The following is a 19,648-nucleotide window of genomic DNA, read 5'->3' on the forward strand; positions in this document are numbered from 1 at the left end:
GGGGCTGTTCTTATGTTCTTATGTTCTTATGAGGTGTTCCGGGGCAGGGAGAATGTGGGGAGAAGGCATGCTGGGGGGTTGGTGGGACAAGGGCGGGACCAGTGGAGCTCAGCTCAACATTCCCTTCTCCCAAGGAGCCGCTGGTAGTTGCCCAGATGCGCTTAGATGCCGCGGCAGCCCTTTTCAGTGCCGCGGCATCCCCACACTCCGAGCAGCTCAGGATTGGCCTATCATTCTGTTCTTCTTTGGTAGCCCAATCTGACTGCATGCTACATATGCATGCAGTATAGAGCTAATCAACTGTATTTTGTGAATGACATCCTCTTGAAACTTACATCTTTCCCCTTTTCTTAAGACTTTCCCCCTATTTTTTTGACTACTTTTCTGAATTTTTGGACACTTCTAACTCCCCAGAAGCTCGTGTGCAAGTTCAGCTGCCTCAAAAGCTCCTGGGGCATACTTTGTAGGTAGCCTTTGTCCTCTATTTGAATCTAGCCTCACATACATTTGTAGATTCGAGAATTTCCTTCATGTTCAGAATACTGAAATTGGCTGCTCTTAGTGACTGGGCACCCACATCTGCCCATCTAAGTCAACAGGAGGAGCTATGTGGGTTCCATGCCTCCAAAGGTAATGAGATGACATCATTCAAGCAAAGTAATATATTCACCTGCCCACAAGAAATCTGGGCTGTTCTCTGCCGGCTGCTTGACTGACCTATTCTTTAGGTCAGAGCTCAGATAGGAACAACCACTTGCTCACCTGCTGCTCCTTAGTGCAAGGGCTGGGAACTTCTTGACCAATGTAAGTTGCTAGGGCTAGGAACCATTTCTAGCTGGACTGCAATCAGGGAATTTATTTTTGCTTTGTCTGCTCTCTTCCAGTTAGACTGCTTGGAAACTTAACTGGTTAGCAACCTGTGTGGCAATTTGGCGGGTGCTGTTGTTTGTTTTAGAGTCGCATCCCTGCTGCATACGTTGGTCATTACTGGTTACTACATCCAATTGATCAGCTTTTTTGTGCTTTTCAGCCAAGATCAGGCATTTTCCATCAGCCTGCTTTTGCTTTTACTACCCGCCTTTCTTCGCCCGTATTGTTCAGTTTCCTTTTTGTTCAGACTTTTAATAAACTAGTTGCGATTTTACCCTTTGCCTGCCCAAATTTATGGATAGCATAGTGGATTGTTGCAACTCCTTACCCTTCAGAAATTACTGTGGGTTTGATTTCTGATAAGAACCTCTGGGGTCCAGTGCTCTTCTGGGAGGGCTGTTTTTCCAGACAATGCTGGGATGATGCATTCAGTTTGATGTCTGTAGCCTGGGATTTTGGCAGCAGATACAAACTACCAAGGTTTTTTCCAGCTTCTGGTTCATTAAAGGGAAAGCAGGGAACAGGAAGGGGTGTGGACATGCCTACCACTAGAAGCTACCCCTTTTGGTTAGCCTGCCTTCTCCCAGGACTCACACTCCTCTTTCCTTTCCCTGACAGTGGGCCATTTCCAAATTACAGTATTTTCAGCTTCCATAGTCATCCTCCCCCAATCTCCTCCAGTGAAAGTCTGCTCTCTTCTGGAAATTTTGGAAGGCAGAATATCCATTAATCCTATACAAGATTGCTGACTGCATGGCCAACCCTCAAGAAAGAATCTTTTTACAAAGCCACCCTCATTCAGTTAAGTTGATGAATTGAGACATGAGCTAGAAAAAGAAACATGATCCACAACTCTATGGAATGTAAATAACTTGGCATCATTTCAACAAAGAACTTCTGGAACTTTTCCCAATCAAAAACTGAAGTGGAGGCAAAAGAAACTCTGTTGACTACAGTGTGTATCAAAATAAACTCTGTATGCTATATCATTAAGCATTGGCAGTGCTCTCTTTAGAAAATGATATTAAGAAAAATAAACGCTAAGAAATTCAATTCAGAATTTTAATTATTTTCTGGGCTCTTTTTTTATAAAGCTCTCTTGCAATTTTTTTTCAATGGTTCATTTTTGAAACATCTGGAATTTAAAAAAAGATAGGCAGTATAATCAAATCCATATCATACCATATTGGGATAAACATACCACGCACATGTCACTGCATACATGTGACCCCCCCCTCTCCATAACATAACAAACATTATGCAAGTATCTTGTGCTTCATCAAGAACAAAAAGGTTGCACTGGGTTTTGAGCTGGATCTCTGTACTCAGAACTTGAATGCAGAGTTTCAGGTATTCAATCAGAAACCAGATGATCGGTGCTGTCACCCCTGTACATTGGATGGTGGGATGCCTGGCTCTCCACTGCTAAAAAAGGTAGTCAATTCATAGCCCAGTCCTATTCTTCTCTACAGTGCCAAAATGGCTGCCACTGAATCATCGGGGGGGGGGGGGGAGTTGCTGAGGTCTCTGGGACAAGCCTCTGCAGCACGGAGAGTCTGTTTGGACCTGCACTAGCAAAATCACTTGTGCAGGTCCACTTGGTCTCAGGCCATGAGATAGAGACTGGGAAGGGGGTGAGGTCTCATAAACCGCTGATGCCACCAAACCCACCCCTTCCTTGACCTGATCTGCCCTGCCCCCTGTTGCTGGCCCATTCCACCCTGTCCCACTTTTCCTGCTATCCTACCTGCCTCGATGGGTCCAGGGCAATCCTCTGGCAGACTTTGACTTTTCTGCTGGCACTCCTGCAGCACAAGACTCTGTGCCGTAAGAGTGTGTTTTACAACTGCTGTAAGGGAGTCACCACAAGCAGACCACACGGTCCACTGCTGGCTGACTTGAAAAGGAGGCAGGCAACTAATAAAAGCCTCATTTAAGACTTGTATTAGGACAGATCATGATTCCATCTAGCTCATTACAATCTGCTGTAGGAGCTCAAAGAATTATCTTTCTGGTCCTGCTGTTTGAAATTATTTTAACTGGAGATGGAGCCTGAATCATTCATAAGAACAGCCCCACTGGATCAGGCCATATACCCATCTAGTCCAGCTTCCTGTATCTCACAGCAGCCCACCAAATGCCCCAGGGAGCACACCAGATAACAAGAGACCTCATCCTGGTGCCCTCCCTTGCATTGGCATTCTGACATAGCCCATTTCTAAAATCAGAAGGTTGCACACGCGCATCATGGCTTGTAACCTGTAAAGGATTTTTCCTCCTGAAACTTGTCCAATCCCCTTTTAAAGGCATCCAGGCCAGACACCATCACCACATCCTGTGGCAAGGAGTTCCACAGACCAACCACACGCTGAGTAAAGAAATATTTCTTTTGTCTGTTCTAAATCACCCAACACTCAATTTTAGTGGATGTCCCCTGGTTCTGGTGTTATGTGAGAGTGTAAAGAGCATCTCCCTATCCACTCTGTCCATCCCATGCATAATTTTGTATGTCTCAATCATATCCCCCCCTCAGGCGCCTCTTGTCTAGGCTGCAGAGGCCCAAACGCCGTAGCCTTTCCTCATAAGGAAGGTGCCCCAGCCCAGCAATCATCTTAGTCTCTCTCATTTCCACTATGTCTTTTTTGAGATGCGGCGACCGGAACTGGACACAATACTCCAGGTGTGGCCTTACCATCGATTTGTACAACGGCATTATAATATTAGCCATTTTGTTCTCAATACCTTTTCTAATGATCCCAAGAATAGAATTGGCCTTCTTTACTGTTGCTGCACATTGAGTCTACACTTTCATCGACCTGACCACCACCACCCCAAGATCTCTCTCCTGATCTGTCACAGACAGCTCAGAACCCATCAGCCTATATGTGAAGTTTTGATTTTTTGCCCCAAATGTGCATGACTTTACACTTAATTACATTGAAACGCATCTGCCATTTTGCTGCCCATTCTGCCAGTTTGGAGAAATCCTTCTGGAGCTCCTCACAATCACTTCTGGTCTTCACCACTCGGAAAAGTTTGGTGTCGTCTGCAAACTTAGCCACCTCACTGCTCACCCCTGTCTCGAGGTCATTTATGAAGAGGTTGAAAAGCACCGGTCCCAGGACAGATCCTTGGGGCACACCGCTTTTCACTTCTCTCCATTGTGAAAATTGCCCATTGAGACCCACTCTCTGTTTCCTGGGCTTCAACCAGTTCTCAATAGATGAGAGGGCCTGTCCTCTAATTCCCTGACTGTGAAGTTTTTTTAGTAGCCTTTGGTGTGGGACTGTGTCGAACGCCTTCTGAAAGTCCAGATATATGTCTATGGGTTCTCCCGCATCCACATGCCTGTTGACCATTTCAAATAATTCTATAAGGTTCGTTTCATTCTTGTATGAAAAGTATGTTGTTTGGCCCTGAAATTATTTTAACTGGAGATGGAGCCTGGATCTTTCTTGTATGAAAAGCATGTTTGGCCCCCTTCCTTGGAAGATACAGCACCCTGCCTTCTGCAACAGGGTTAGACCTGGTTACCCCCTGGTCTGCATGCAGCATTATCAGGTAACCCCTGCTAATTGGGTAAGAGGCACTTTTTCAAGTGGGTGCTTTTTTTTTTTTTAGCAGGGGGAGAGTAACTGGCCCACCTCACCCCAGCACTGTCTGTTCTAGTGGCTGTCTGCTGGTATTCCTTGGCATCTTCTTAGATTGTGAGCCCTTTTGGGACAGGCAGCCATTTAGTTATTTGATTTTTCTCTGTAAACCGCTTTGTGAACTTTTAGTTGAAAAGCGGTATATAAATACTGTTAATAACAACAACAACAACAACAACAACAACAACAACAACAACAACAACAACAAAGCAAGTGGCAAGAAACAAGCCAGTATTCTTTGATTTTGTATTGTATTGGCAACCTTCAGTCTCGAAAGACTATGGTATCGCGCTCTGAAAGGTGGTTCTGGCACAGCGTCTAGTGTGGCTGAAAAGGCCAATCCGGGAGTGACAATCCCTTCCACACCGGGAGCAAGTGCAGTCTGTCCCTGGTCTGTCTCCCTGGCTATGGGCCTTCCTTCTTTGCCTCTTAGCCTCAGACTGTTGGCAAAGTGTCTCTTCAAACTGGGAAAGGCCATGCTGCACAGCCTGCCTCCAAGCGGGCCGCTCAGAGGCCAGGGTTTCCCACTTGTTGAGGTCCATCCCTAAGGCCTTCAGATCCCTCTTGCAGATGTCCTTGTATCGCAGCTGTGGTCTGCCTGTAGGGTGCTTTCCTTGCACGAGTTCTCCATAGAGGAGATCCTTTGGGATCCGGCCATCATCCATTCTCACGACATGACCAAGCCAACGCAGGCGTCTCTGTTTCAGCAGTGAATACATGCTAGGGATTCCAGCACGTTCCAGGACTGTGTTGTTTGGAACTTTGTCCTGCCAGGTGATGCCGAGGATACGTCGGAGGCAGCGCATGTGGAAAGCGCTCAGTTTCCTCTCCTGTTGTGAGCGAAGAGTCCATGACTCGCTGCAGTACAGAAGTGTACTCAGGACGCAAGCTCTGTAGACCTGGATCTTGGTATGTTCCGTCAGCTTCTTGTTGGACCAGACTCTCTTTGTGAGTCTGGAAAACATGGTAGCTGCTTTACCGATGCGCTTGTTTAGCTCGGTATCGAGAGAATGAGTGTCGGAGATCGTTGAGCCAAGGTACACAAAGTCATGGACAACCTCCAGTTCATGCTCAGAGATTGTAATGCAGGGAGGTGAGTCCACATCCTGAACCATGACCTGTGTTTTCTTCAGGCTGATTGTCAGTCCAAAATCTTGGCAGGCCTTGCTAAAACGATCCATGAGCTGCTGGAGATCTTTGGCAGAGTGGGTAGTGACAGCTGCATCGTCGGCAAAGAGGAAGTCACGCAGACATTTCAGCTGGACTTTGGATTTTGCTCTCAGTCTGGAGAGGTTGAAGAGCTTTCCGTCTGATCTGGTCCGGAGATAGATGCCTTCTGTTGCAGTTCCAAAGGCCTGCTTCAGCAGGACAGCGAAGAAAATCCCAAACAAGGTTGGTGCAAGAACACAGCCCTGCTTCACTCCGCTTCGGATGTCAAAAGGGTCTGATGTGGAGCCATCGAAGACAACAGTGCCCTTCATGTCCTTGTGGAAAGATCTGATGATGCTGAGGAGCCTGGGTGGACATCCAATCTTGGGGAGAATCTTGAAGAGGCCGTCTCTGCTGACCAGGTCGAAAGCCTTTGTGAGATCTATGAAGGCTATAAAGAGTGGCTGTCGTTGTTCCCTGCATTTCTCCTGCAGTTGTCTAAGGGAGAATACCATATCAGTGGTGGACCTGTTGGCTCGGAATCCACACTGCGATTCTGGATAGACGCTCTCTGCAAGTACCTGGAGCCTCTTTAGTACAACTCGGGCAAACAGCTTTCCTACAACGCTAAGGAGAGAGATGCCGCGGTAGTTGTTGCAGTCACCCCTGTCACCTTTGTTCTTGTACAGCGTGATGATGTTTGCATCCCTCATGTCTTGAGGTACTCCACCTTCTCTCCAGCAGAGACAGAGGATTTCATGCAGCTCAGTGACGATGATCTCTTTGCAGCATTTTAGGACTTCAGCAGGGATGCTGTCTTTTCCAGGTGCCTTGCCAAAGGCAAGGGAGTCCAGGGCCACGTGAAGTTCTTCTAGGGTTGGTTCACTGTCAAGCTCTTCCAGCACAGGCAGACACTCAATGTTGTTCAGTGCTTCTTCGGTGACTACATTTTCTCTGGAATATAGCTCAGAGTAGTGCTGCACCCAGCGTTCCATCTGCTGCGCCCGATCCTGAATGACCTCGCCTGTGGCAGACTTCAGAGGGGCAATTTTCTTCTGTGTTGGACCTAGGGCCTGCTTGATACCATCATACATCCCCTTGATGTTGCCCGTGTCAGCTGCTATCTGTATCTCGGAACAGAGCTGGAGCCAGTAGTCGTTAGCACATCTCCTGGCAGTCTGTTGGACTTTGCTGCGAGCAGTTCGGAGGACCTGCAGGTTGCGCTCACTGGGACAGGCCTTGTATGCTGCTTGAGCTCTCCTCTTTTCCTCAATGACTGGTGTCAACTCCTCAGAGTGGGCTTCAAACCAGTCTGCCGCCTTGTTGGTCTTCTTGCCGAATATGACTGGTGTCAACTCCTCAGAGTGGGCTTCAAACCAGTCTGCCGCCTTGTTGGTCTTCTTGCCGAATATGGACAAGGCGGTCCACTTTATCCTTCCCATGCATAATTTTGTATGTCTCAATCATGTCTCCCCTCAGGCACCTCTTTTCTAGGCTGAAGAGGCCCAAATGCCATAGCCTTTCCTCATAAGGTAGGTGCCCCAGCCCAGTAATCATCTTAGTCGCTCTCTTTTGCACCTTTTCCATTTCCACTATGTCCTTTTTGAGATGTGGCAACCAGAACTGGACACATGGTGGATGCCATGTGGATGCCATCCAGGCCCGGTGACTTATATCTTTAATTTATCAATGAGATCTGAAACATCTTCTCTTTCAACCTCTATCTGACTTAATTCCTCGGTCAGGAGGGGCCGTTCGGTCCGTGGTATTCATTTGCACTGGAGTCATTTTCACTGGAATCAGACTCCTGTCATATTTGGGCATGCTATTTGGCTCACCCTGGGGGCTGGGGGCTAAGAATAGGCCCTCAGTTTGGCTGTACTTGTCGTAAGAGGCGACTAAACAGCCAACGGGTAGATGGGACTCGTCAGCCTAGGAAGGCAGCTCATCTAAGAGAAGGAAACTCTGACCTCAAACCTCCACTGCCTTGTGGCTACATCCAGTTCTGGAAAAGGCTTCAGGAGTCAACCTCGAGGCAAAATCAGGAGCCGGAGTCCCTTAGGCAGTTCATGGCTGAACACAGTCACGTTCTGGCAACTCCTGCGACGCCGCTGGAACCAACCGTATTGGCTTCTGCCTTTCCATTGGACCATTCCAGCGACGTGGAGAGGGGGGATTTGCTGCATGGGTAACAGCCTATCCTCCATACCTTCTTTACCCAGGCTTCGCGCACTGGAGAGGACACTCCAACTTCGCCGTACGGCGTCGGCACAACACGGGAAGCAGCAGTTTACCGGTTATAAGTCTTTGCTCGATTGGCGTAGAGCATGACGCCAGGGGCTGCTTCCGACGGTGGGAGAGATCATTGCATCTCATTGGGCAGCTACCGCCCGCCTTAAGCTGGGCAGTCCCCAGCCAGTAAGGTGCTGCCTCGCCACGGTCCGTTAACCTCATGGGGTGCGTGGGGTTTAGGGTGAAAACCGACAAGCGGATCGACAACTCTGCACCATGCAACAGAAAACAGAAAACTACTGCCCTAAAGCTGGGCACCTGGAACGTTAGGACAATGACACCTGGCTTCTCTGATGACCTGCAAGAAATAGACGACGCACGCAAAACAGCTGTCATCGACATGGAGCTGAGCAGACTGCAGATGGACATCGTCGCCCTTCAAGAGACTAGGCTGCCAGATTCCGGATCTGTCAAGGAGAGAAATTTCTCATTTTTCTGGCAGGGAAAACCACCAAACGAAACCAGGGAACATGGCGTTGGCTTTGCGGTCAGAAATACCCTGCTGAAATCCATCATCCCACCTACTGTGGGAAGTGAAAGAATTTTGTCCCTGCAGCTCCAGTCATCAGCAGGACCTATCACTCTCATCAGTGCTTATGCACCGACTCTGTCGTCTCCAGCAGAAGCCAAAGACAAATTCTATGATGACCTGGCCACCACTGTCAAGAAAATCCCTGTAAAAGAGCCATTGTTCATCCTCGGCGATTTCAATGCTAGAGTTGGTGCTGATAACAGTTCATGGCCCACTTGCTTAGGTCAGTTTGGCACTGGGAGGATGAACGAAAATGGCCAACGCCTGCTAGAGTTTTGCTGTCATCACGGTCTCTGTGTCAGCAACACGTTCTTCAACACAAAGCCCCAACATAGAGTCTCTTGGAGACATCCAAGATCAAAGCACTGGCACCAGCTCGACCTGATCCTCACCAGACGCTCCAGCCTTCCCAGCATCAAGATCACACGCAGTTATCATGGTGCTGCCTGCGACACTGACCACTCCCTGGTGTGCAGCAGAGTGAAACTGCAAACAAAGCGACTGTATCACACGAAAAAGGAAGGAAGACCTCACATTGATACCAGCAAGACCCGGGATCAGAGAAAAGTGGAGGAATTTGCACAAGCGCTTGAGGAATCTCTTCCAGGCCCGGCCGACGCAAGCGCATCCAACAGATGGGAACAACATTTGATTTTGTATGTATCTTGGAAGATTTCCAGAGGGACACAATACAGTGAAGACTTCTATATTGTCTGAAAGCTTGCTAGTAAGTAACACAGAGCCTACCAGAAGCTGGGCTGCATTTATTTTGGACCAAAATGGCAATCAATCTCAGACTAGCTGAAATGATACTTCATTGCGCTTGTTTAAATGCCAAAGGGGAAAAAAATTTCATCTTTTCAAAGCTGAAACCAGATGGTTTTTAACAAGCATGGTAGAAGGTATTTTTGTATATGGAGTTTCCGTTCAAGCATATTCCAACCAAACTTTCATAACACACTTACACAAGAGTCTTTAAGTGTTTTTTTTTAACCACCAGCTTATCATAATGAGTTGTTTTAAAGTAAGCTCTCCCATTGATTTAAGTTCAAAAACCTTCTACCTAAATGCACTTAGGATTGCAGCCTTAATTAAAATATAGCTTTGAGTAGTGCTAATTTTCATCCCTACTTCTAGTTACTACTTATTCATTGCAGAATCTAACAAGCCACTTATGCTGGATCCCAACCCCCATTTCTAGGGAATTCAGATCGGCTTCAAGTCGCTCTGCTCTCCTTGGTCTTATGCCACCTCAGGAGGTGGTGCAAGTCTGAGGAGATCCATTGGGGCCAGAGTGCCTTACCCAGAGGTAAGGGGGAAAGTTTCTCCTTACCTCTGGCTGAGCCGCTTTGCACCCCTATCCTGCTCTGGATACAGTGCAAGCCTCTTGGCTTGCCTGTTCCAGCGTAGGATAGAATTGAGCCCTTGATCTCCTTGCAGTCCAGGGGACTCTCAAAAGTGTTCTCCAACACCATAATTCAAAAGCATCTATTCTTCAGTACTCAGTCCTCCTTATGGTCCAGCTCTCACAGCCATACACTACTACTGGGAAAACCATAGCTTTGAGTACACTTCCACAAATTGCAGTTTCCAACAGTGCGGTGCTGTAACATGGATTTTCTCTTGAAAAGACAATTCTTCTTTTTCTAATTGCCCCTCTAGGAGATTTCAGTCATGGTCCTATTCTACTTCCTTTTCTTAACACATCTCTGATAGCATGTCAGAGCAACAACCACACTTTCTGGGAGCTGTTCTAAACGAATACTAAACTGCCAGCTGGTTGATTTGTACAGGATGCTGTCATCTTCAAATCAGAGCTTTGACTGTCACCCAACTATTTAAATGCTGATTTTAGTACTTCACAGTGGCGCTCTCTCTGTCTGATAGCTAAGTGTGCGGTATGTATGGCAATAAGATGTATGGCTGGAGTAATAGAAATGCAGTTGGACATTTTTAAAACAACTGAGCCAGTTATTAACTTGCTCTCCTTCCCTAAAAACTGGCTGTTGAAAACTGAAAATGGCTCCTCCCAATAATAAATCAAAAAGATGCGTTTGTAAAACAGAGGAATTCAAACAGAAAAAGGGCCTTAAATTACCAAGCACTCCAAACAGACCTATTCATTTTAAATAGGTTTATTTTGGAATCAGATAAAATACATACACTCTAGCTGTATTTAAACTGTATTGTATTGTTTGCTATTAATGACATCTCGGGATCTGAGTCAGTGTGGCTATAACCACTGGCTACAGTTCACTCTGTCATTTAGAAAAAGAAGAGGGTAGAGGGTTTCTTTCGGAAATACCAGGAAATGGAAGGAGGGAGAGCTATAGGAATGAGCCACAACAACATTTTCACTTTGCGAAATAGTCTCTTTTTGCCAATATATATATAGAGCAAGTGTATACCATTTATAACCAAGTTCATGTGAGTAAAGAAATCAGTTATCCGTCACCCACAGCAGCAGTCAATGCTTCTTCCCTGGGCTGCTTTGAAGGATCCTTACCAAATGGCCCCCCTGTTGCGCATTTCGTGAGCACACAAATTTCTTTCACTTTCCGGCACACCAGGACATTTTTAGCTTAATTGCATGGGGTGAGGTGATTAATCTAAACTGCCCCTATACACACACACTGTTAATACGCGTACTACCTTGTATTGAGCATTCGCAGTGGGTGTAGAAGGGCAATGATGACAAAATTTCCTGTGCAAATAACCTAACAGGAGCAGGAATTCTGGGAAGTGAGATGGGGTTTCATGAGATTTCCTATTTTTCCTAATAGGTCAGGAAAAACAGAATAAGTCTGCCCCTCCCAACCCAATTAATTAATTAATTCTAACCACACAATGTGTTCAGCTAATAAAAATGTAAACTAGACTTTGGATCTTGCCCTCTTAGCACATCATGGATTTAAAGTGCATAGACAACTGGTCATAAGCATTTCTTGTTCAGTTTCACACTGTATTACGGAAGAGATGGCCTTAAAGCTTTACAGACACAACCAGGAAATACTGCATGTCTGGTAGTTGACCTTTGCGTGAAAAGTAGTAAAACGGTGGAAGATGGTTTGTGATTAAACTATTGTTAGGTGACTGGGTGCAGAAGAATTACAAATAGCAAGAATTCATATAATTTTTTAATGCTTGCTGGCTCAAGGTTAGTATGCAGAGGATTTACCAAAAGCATGGTCATTTTGATACAGTATAAGCAATTTTGAAGCACCGTTTTGTTGTATGAAAATTACAATTTTTTGTCCAATTTTTGTCTTTTTCTAGTTTTGGTTTAGTGAATCAGGATGAAAATTATGAAATACGATTTGAGTGGTCTATTTGTTGAGTGGCTGAAGTGAGTTGAATTGGTGGTCTTGGGTTTGGCTTCAAAAAAGAGACAAATTTATGAACCGTAGGCATATCAATGGCCATTCATCCTTTCTGGATGGAGTTTCCTTGCTTTTGAATTCCAGTTGCTGAGGGACAAACAATGGGGAAGAACCTTCTTGCAGGGCTCCTGGAAACATCTGGCTTGCTGGAAACAGAATGCTGGAGTAGGTGGAGTTTTGGTTTGCTCAAGCAGAGCTTTTCTAATGTTCAGTCCACTTTGTTACAATGTCCGTGTACTACTTTCCTTTCTAGCAGTCTAAGTCAAATGGAAATGGATTCACCCAGAACGAGCCTGAGAGCTTAATTGCGTGCTTGCTGCTAGATGTTTGCAGGTCATGGTTAGAGCACAGGGACAGTCAGTAAGAGGAAATGCTTCATGGCACAGCTTTACGCAGCACTTAACAGCACAGTGTTGTCTTCTGCAGATAATTTGGAGAGGACACTGTCAGCCTCAGACCTTCCTTGAGCACGGCATTTAAACCAGAACGATTAAATTCCCTTCTGGTGAGCTCCGCGTTCTCAGTTGGGAAATCCCTGAAGTACTTAGTCACAGCAGCAAAGTATTAGTGTGAAATCTCCATTTTGCTCCTTTACTCATTTAGTGCCAGCACTGAAAAAGCTGCCAAGGTGCCATGAAAAAACATGAAACAGCTTTAATTATTTCATCTGTTCCACTCTGTAATTATAATGTTCCAGAACCTCATTTGGTGTGGACTGGCAGTGTTTCATTGAAAACGCAAGCTTCCACCAACTAGCGATATGGAACATTGTCTTCTGGTTTCCCACAGTAACAATTTCGCCCTGACTCTGAAACTGAAATATCTGTTCTTGTTTTTTTAATGCGTATCTTCAGAAACCACAAAATGGGAACCATGCGTGGCTTTGGTTCTCATTTATCTTCAGGAGAACCATGCTAGAACAGGCTTCCAGCCAGTTCCTGCAATACAGCAGCTCCCTAGGACACCAGGGAGATCCATAGCAATGCATGGCAAGAGATGACTTCCTAGATGTGAACCTGATGGGAACTTCACAGGCAGCGAATACTAAATTCTCCTTTATGTCATAGATGGATTTAATTGCCACTGCCTGAAGCTTGATATCTGAACCCCAGTCCTCCAATTGCCCATCATTGCTAAATGTAATGCTTAGGATCTGTTTATGCATATTCAGAAGAATTTACTAAATTCACAATAGTATTCCTTGTATATGAGTATTTTAATTCCTCTTCCTTGTGTATATTTTTGTCATGTGACTTATTTTTATCAGGGTTGTGATAAAATCTGATTTGCAGAACATTATTAGCACATTTATGTATTTTGCCATGTAGGTCACTTACAGCTCAATCCTATCCAGGACTTGCGCTGACAAAAGTTGTGCCACTGGCACGACAGCCACTGTGACAGTGCACAGGCTAAATTCACCAGCACAAATGGCTAGCAGCCCATGTGCACATCAACAAAGCGCCAAACCCCACCAGAGCAAATAGGCAAGCGGAGGGGTGTTCTGGGACAGATCCGGACTGGTGGGGTGTGTCAGAAATGAGCAGGGGACAGGTATCAGTGCCCCTGGCCTGGCCTGACCTCAGCATGCCCCCTTGGACCCCTTTGAATTTACTCTAGCCAAAGAGCTGGTGCAGATCTGAGCAGGCCCACTGGGGACCAGGCAGCGATAGAGTAGGTAAGGAAAAATGTTTTCTTCTTGCCTCTCCATCATGGCCTGGTCGCCGTCTGGCCCATAGCATGCAGTGGACTGCTGCATGCTCTGTTCTGGCCCAGGATAAGATTGGGCTTTTAGAGAACACATCTGTTGAAAAGCAGAATATAATATTTTAAAATAATGGCTGTGTTTTTGAGTTTTAGTTCTAGCAACAAAAGGCCCAATTCTATCTAATTTTCCAGCGCTGGTGCAGCCATACCAATGCACATGCACTGCATCCTGTGGTGGGGAGGCAGTTACAGAGGCCTCCTCAATGTAAAGGAGTGCTTGTTTCCTTACCTTGGGGCTGCATTGTGGCTGCACTGGTGCTGGAAAGTTGGGTTAGACTGGCCCCAAAAGCAAGTTAGTTGACAATCAATGTATTTTTCTCTCACTGCTCATACACAAGATGCTACCAAGGTGTAACTTGTGCTGATCTGAGTTCTTCATTTGCAAGTAGCAAAAATGAGGCAGCATATTCAGTGTTTGGGAAGGTGGGTCACAAAATTCTTCTAATTTCATGGGGTGGCTTAGCATTGGCTGGGGTAATGGTAGTTTCCCTTTTTCAAGTTTTCTGTTTTACTTTGAGCTTCTGTGGCTGGTGATGATACTGAAGTACTTGCAACCAGCACCATTCAGCTGCCAGTCCTTCTCCCCCAAATACCTTGGGAATGGCGCAACATCATGAAGCAGTAGCATTTCTAGGCTATTACAGGAAAAAGGATCTGGGAAAAACTCCCATGCTTCTAGTACCATTGATCTCAGAAGCACATTGTTGAAGGTTTTTTTTGTTTTTTGTTTCCAAAGCAAAGGAGTCTTGCTGCTGATCAATTGTAAGTTACCACCACTCTACCAAACCTCAGGCCCATTCCCTGAAATAACCCTGATTCATCCCCCTCCCTTAACCTGTTCACCAGCTCCGGCAGCTTCCTCTCTACAGCTGTTGCCAAAAATGAGCTGATGAAACTTTTTGGGTCAGTACTAGGTGTAACTTACTTAAGTGTGCTCTATAGCCACAGCATCTGACATTAAGCCTCATTTAAAAAAAAATTAAAAAGAAAAAAAAAACAGTATTAGACACGCATTGACCAGTTCTTCTTCTTCATATTCTAGGTGTTCCAGATTGCCTATGTCATTGTAAAAGCAGCGAATGCACCACGACCTGGAAACTGGATTTTGGAGCACTCATTGGATGGTGTCACTTACCAGCCCTGGCAGTACTATGCTATTACAGACACCGAATGTCTCACTCGCTACAACATTCCTCCCCGTGCTGGACCTCCATCATATGCAAAAGATGATGAAGTTATATGCACTTCGTACTATTCCAAGATCCATCCACTGGAGAATGGAGAGGTAAGATGACAAATTCAGCCACAGTCAGTATAGTGGCAATCAAACTGTCTGTATCCTCTTCTATTTATTTATTTATTTATTTATTTATTTATTTATTTTCCTATGCTCAAAGTGGTGTACAATAAGAAAAAAAATACAAGAAAAAGTACAATGGATAAAAATATGATTTTTTGCAATAATGCAAATATTGCATTACTTTTAATATGTAAGGTCAGTGATTTTCAAAACTATAATGTACCTTCCTTGATAGGAAGTTCATCAGGAAAACCAGACATATCTCCCAAAATTCTGTTTTATGACCCGTACCAATGACTGTGCAAGACTGGGAGAGGTCTCAGGTGACACATGACTATATACAAAACCAGGAGTCCCAAAAGACACCGACTACAAGTCTTGAGTATTGCGAAAATTGTAAAATAAACTTATGAAAATGTACTGAAAGGATCATTTGATACAGGGCTCTCTAATAATATCAGGAAGGAGGATCCGTGGATCAGACAAATGACATTATTCCTTCCTATTCTTGTAAACCCAAGAGATTTTGTTGGTTACATTGCAGCTTCTTTTGTTTATGTTGCTAAACAATTCGGGTATGTTCTTGGATGTTTAATTTATGTTACAGTGTTAAGTTACAGTGGTGATCTAAAAACATTGGATAATAAAGCAAAATATTTGTTTTGAAGTGTTTGAGGATGTGCCGCAGGGGGTGGGGGGAAGGCAAAAAACAAACAAACTCAGGGTTGAAACAGAAGGCAACCATTAGAATTGCTTTGGATGAACTGGATTTCTATCCAAACACCACCTTGGATTTGTTTTGTGGACTTTGTTTGTTTCTTTGTTTGTTTGTTTGTGGTATTTACTGCTGAAAAAGGCAGCCTACATTATAAGTGGGCTCTCCCATATCTTGAAAATAAGATCAAGATTTGCATATTTGCTCTTCTGTCTTTTGCATCTAATGAGTTCCTAGGTGAGAAAAAAGTTTCTATTTCTAACATCACCTGCTTAATTATGTCACTTCCTGCTTAATGACATAACTTCTGGCTCTTAGCAAGGACATGAATACTCTTCGAACTGCTGTATGAAACGTATTTGACATCCCTGGTTTGGCACAATCCTACTTAGGACATACATTCATGCATGTAGGCAAGATGCCAATGACATGTTAGGCAAGACATGTCATTGGCATCCACTAGTAATGGATTACCCTGCCTTTCTCAATCCAGTTTGGAAAGGGCTTGAGAAAAACTTTCTTTTTTAAATAAAGTTGAAAATAAACTCATTTTAGTTTAATCCCATTCTGCCGTTTAGGCCTAATTGTACTGCTGATACTGTCAGCGGAAGAACAACACATCCTAGACAGCTCCCTGCCATCAAACATAAACCCTCCACGGCCCATGAATTACCCATCTCTAAGGAGAATTTGGGCATAGCTAACCTGGTGAGACATGGGGCATATAGAAGGGCAGAGAAAAAAATGTGTGTTATATAATGAGATCAAATGAGCACCACCAGTAATGTGTATATTTCACAGAATTTTACAATTAGATATAAATATTGTTGAAATTGTTGAAATAAAAGTGAAATTAAAAATAGAAATTAAAACTGTATTCATTTATATTGAATTGTAGTGATGGATAAATTTGGGCTGAGCGAGCTTTACCATCACAGCCTCAGTGAAGGGCTGTGAAGCTTCACTGTTTCTTGGGGAGAAAGTTTTGAAGATGGGTGAAGTTTGCCCACTGTGCTAGAAGGGGAGTCTAGACAACAAGGGAAGACCTCTCTCTCCCAGTGCTATATGTCACTTGCTTCTTCATTGGCTAACGAATTTGTGAACTGCCAGAGAAGAAGCAAATAGTGCACTAGTGCTGGTGGTGGGGATTTTGTGCCCTAGAAACTCCTATTTTACTCCACATTATTGCCTTGATAATATTTCAGCTCAGTACTTCCCACTCCAGCAACCTTTTCGTTTTCTAAAACATGCTGGCAGCATACCAGTGTTCTGTAAAATAATATTTCCCAAGGTTTCTGGTTGTGTGAATACTGCTGTTGCGTGATCTATGGCAGGAGTGCCCAAACTGCGGCCCGGGGGCCATTTGCAGCCCTTAGGGACTCCCAATCCAGCCCGCGGGGTACCCCCAGTCTCCAGTGAGCCTCTGGCCCTCTGGAGAGTTGCTGGAGCTCGTGCTAGCCCTGTGCAACTGCTCTCAGCATGAGGGCGACTGTTCGACCTCTTGCGTGAGCTGTGGGATGAAGGCTCCCTCCACTGCTTGCTGTTTCACCTGTGTGATGCAGCAGTGGCAGCAAAGGAAAGGCCGGCCTTGCTTGGTGCAAGGCCTTTTATAGATCTTGAGCTATTGCAAGACCTTCATTCATTCATATAAGTTCCACCTCTAATATATTCATTTATGTAAGTCTATGTAAATTTATTCAAATTTGAAATGTAAATTAATTCTTTTTTTCTTGGCCCCTGACACAGTGTCAGAGAGATGATTTGACCCTCCTGACAAAAAGTTTGGACACCTCTCATCTATGGCAATGTCTTGGATCTTTCCCGCTGCCAGCATCAGTTGTAGGAAAAGAAAGAGCAGAAGTAGAAGGGGCAAATTGTCTTGAAGAGGTGGCATTTTGAACTATTACAATTGGACTGGAGGAGCCTGTGGTTGATTCAGAATGGGGTCATAGGGTTAAAACTTGAAACCATCCCCCCTAAGTCAAGTTTGGGCACAATCCTAACTCCTTATGTCAGTGCTTTCCAGCACAGACATAAGGGCAATGCATCTCTAAGTTAAGGGAAAAAACATTCCCTTACTTTGAGGAGGCCTCCATGAGTGCCACCCAACTGCAGGATGCAGCACATGCCCAATTGGAACCACTATGCCAGTGTTCAAAAGCACTGACATAAGGCGTTAGGATTGCGCCCTTTGTCACCATCTGAAGTAGTATTTGCTCCACAGTCACAGAACATTGCATTGGGAACTTGATCTTCGAAAGGAAACATCCTTATGGTAGACAAAAGTGACTAGGCCCAGGACTAGACTTGCCTTGAATTTCACGTAACATGAAATTGCATGGCAGATTTCGAGGTTCCTATGCAGGAGTCATGCCAGAGGAATTTTAAGTGAATCAAAAACTTTTTGTCTTATAAAATCAGCAAATCAGGTTGCTACCTAGGTAATGATGGCTGGTTAGCAAATCAAGTTCTTAACACACCAGAGTGCTTTAACAGTAGGTTTTGGAGGGTGTGGAGTAGTTGGAAAGGAGTTGCATAGGTAAGTGCAGCTGTGGCTGGAGTTTGGCACATTTTCCAGAGGCAACAGTAGCCTTCTCAGATTTATTTCCAAGCTTTTACCTAGTTTTTACAAATTGCAGTTGGACATCAGAAGAGAGGGTGATTCTAATTCAAATAAAGCTTTTTTAAAAAATCCTGACACTAACTTTATTTCAAAGTAAAATTTCAGTATGAATATAGTAAATAGAATAATTCTCTGTAGGCAGAGAAAACTTTATATTGTGATGGTAAGAAATATTAATGTTTACCCAGTTATCATACTTCTATTCCATAAACCAAAAAAGAACATATTTTATTCCAGTAAAATATTTTTATTGTACCATAGAATGGAATAGTTCTCTAACCATCCAGACTGATGATTAATTCATTATTAGTAGTAACAGCCATTCAGATGCTAAGTTTTACCATCATTTTTAAAAATATTATTTTATAATTTTCAGTGTGTGCTTACTTATCTTCTATAAAATTTTATTCAGTGCTATAGAGGTTCCTTTTTAAATGATTGTGAACACAATCCAAACTAGGTGATCCACCAGTGCAGTGGTCCCTGCACCAGCGGAGGGTGTTGCAAATGTACCATAAGACACATTTGTGCACCCAGTGAGTAAGCAGCACTGGCGGGGAGGCCTGTGTTGCCCCACCAGTGTTGCATCTAAACCTCCCAGCCAATGGAGCAGGTAAGTTTGTGCCAGAGGGTGGCAGGGGGGTTGTTCGAAAGTGGGAAGGGGATGTTTTGGGGTGGGGGGAGGGCTATTGGGGGCAGATCAAGGCCAGGAGGGCGTGGGATCGGCAGAGGCCCCCTCAGTCACATGCTATCCTCCCTGCCAGGCTTGGTAGCCTTACATGAGGCTACTCAGACTTCTGCTAGATAAATAGCTGATAGAGATCTGAGTAGTAAGGCTGCAAGGCCCAGGAGAGAAGATAGGATACAATGGAGGATGCCTTATCAGGAGCAGGTTGGAAGTCTCCTTGGGGTAAGAGGATATTTTTCCACTTGCCTTGAGTGGAAAACACCCCAGCCTGCCTCTGACGAGTGCTGGATATTGCAGAGACCATGCGGCTCTGCTGCGTCAGTGTTGGTTAGGATTGAGCTGCTCATTAGTCTTTGTTCTAATTAGGAGTTTACTATATTTCCTGCATTGTATTGTATTCCCTATTTGCTTGTACAATTCCAGTTTTCCCAAGTTAATCTTTCAGTATAATGCAATATGATGAACAAAAACATCTTGGCTGTTTTTCAGTAACTGTCATATGAATGAATTGCTTTTCCTATATTGCAGACATCTTTTTCTCTGATTCATTTGACCTGAGCCGAGATATATCAGAAAAATTGTGAACTACAGCTGTGAATTACAATATTGTCGCCATATATCATGAAAATAGGTCTGCAATTTTTCACTTTGAACCAAAGATAAAAATTGGAATGATCTCCTT

General features: G+C 44.5%; 1 protein-coding gene across 8 annotated transcripts in view; it reads left to right on the plus strand.

Moving 5' to 3' along the window:
* The window catches only part of LAMA2 (laminin subunit alpha 2), a 485,843-nt gene that overhangs the window by 150,346 nt on the left and 315,849 nt on the right, over positions 1–19,648 (plus strand). For all 8 annotated transcript variants that reach the window (XM_066614516.1, XM_066614463.1, XM_066614481.1 and 5 more), the window contains exon 4: positions 14,683–14,925. In XM_066614516.1, coding sequence (XP_066470613.1) covers positions 14,683–14,925 — 243 coding nt within the window. The remainder of the gene's footprint in view (positions 1–14,682; positions 14,926–19,648) is intronic.

Source organism: Tiliqua scincoides, chromosome 1 (assembly GCF_035046505.1).
Source record: "Tiliqua scincoides isolate rTilSci1 chromosome 1, rTilSci1.hap2, whole genome shotgun sequence".
Classification (NCBI taxonomy): Eukaryota; Metazoa; Chordata; class Lepidosauria; order Squamata; family Scincidae; genus Tiliqua; species Tiliqua scincoides.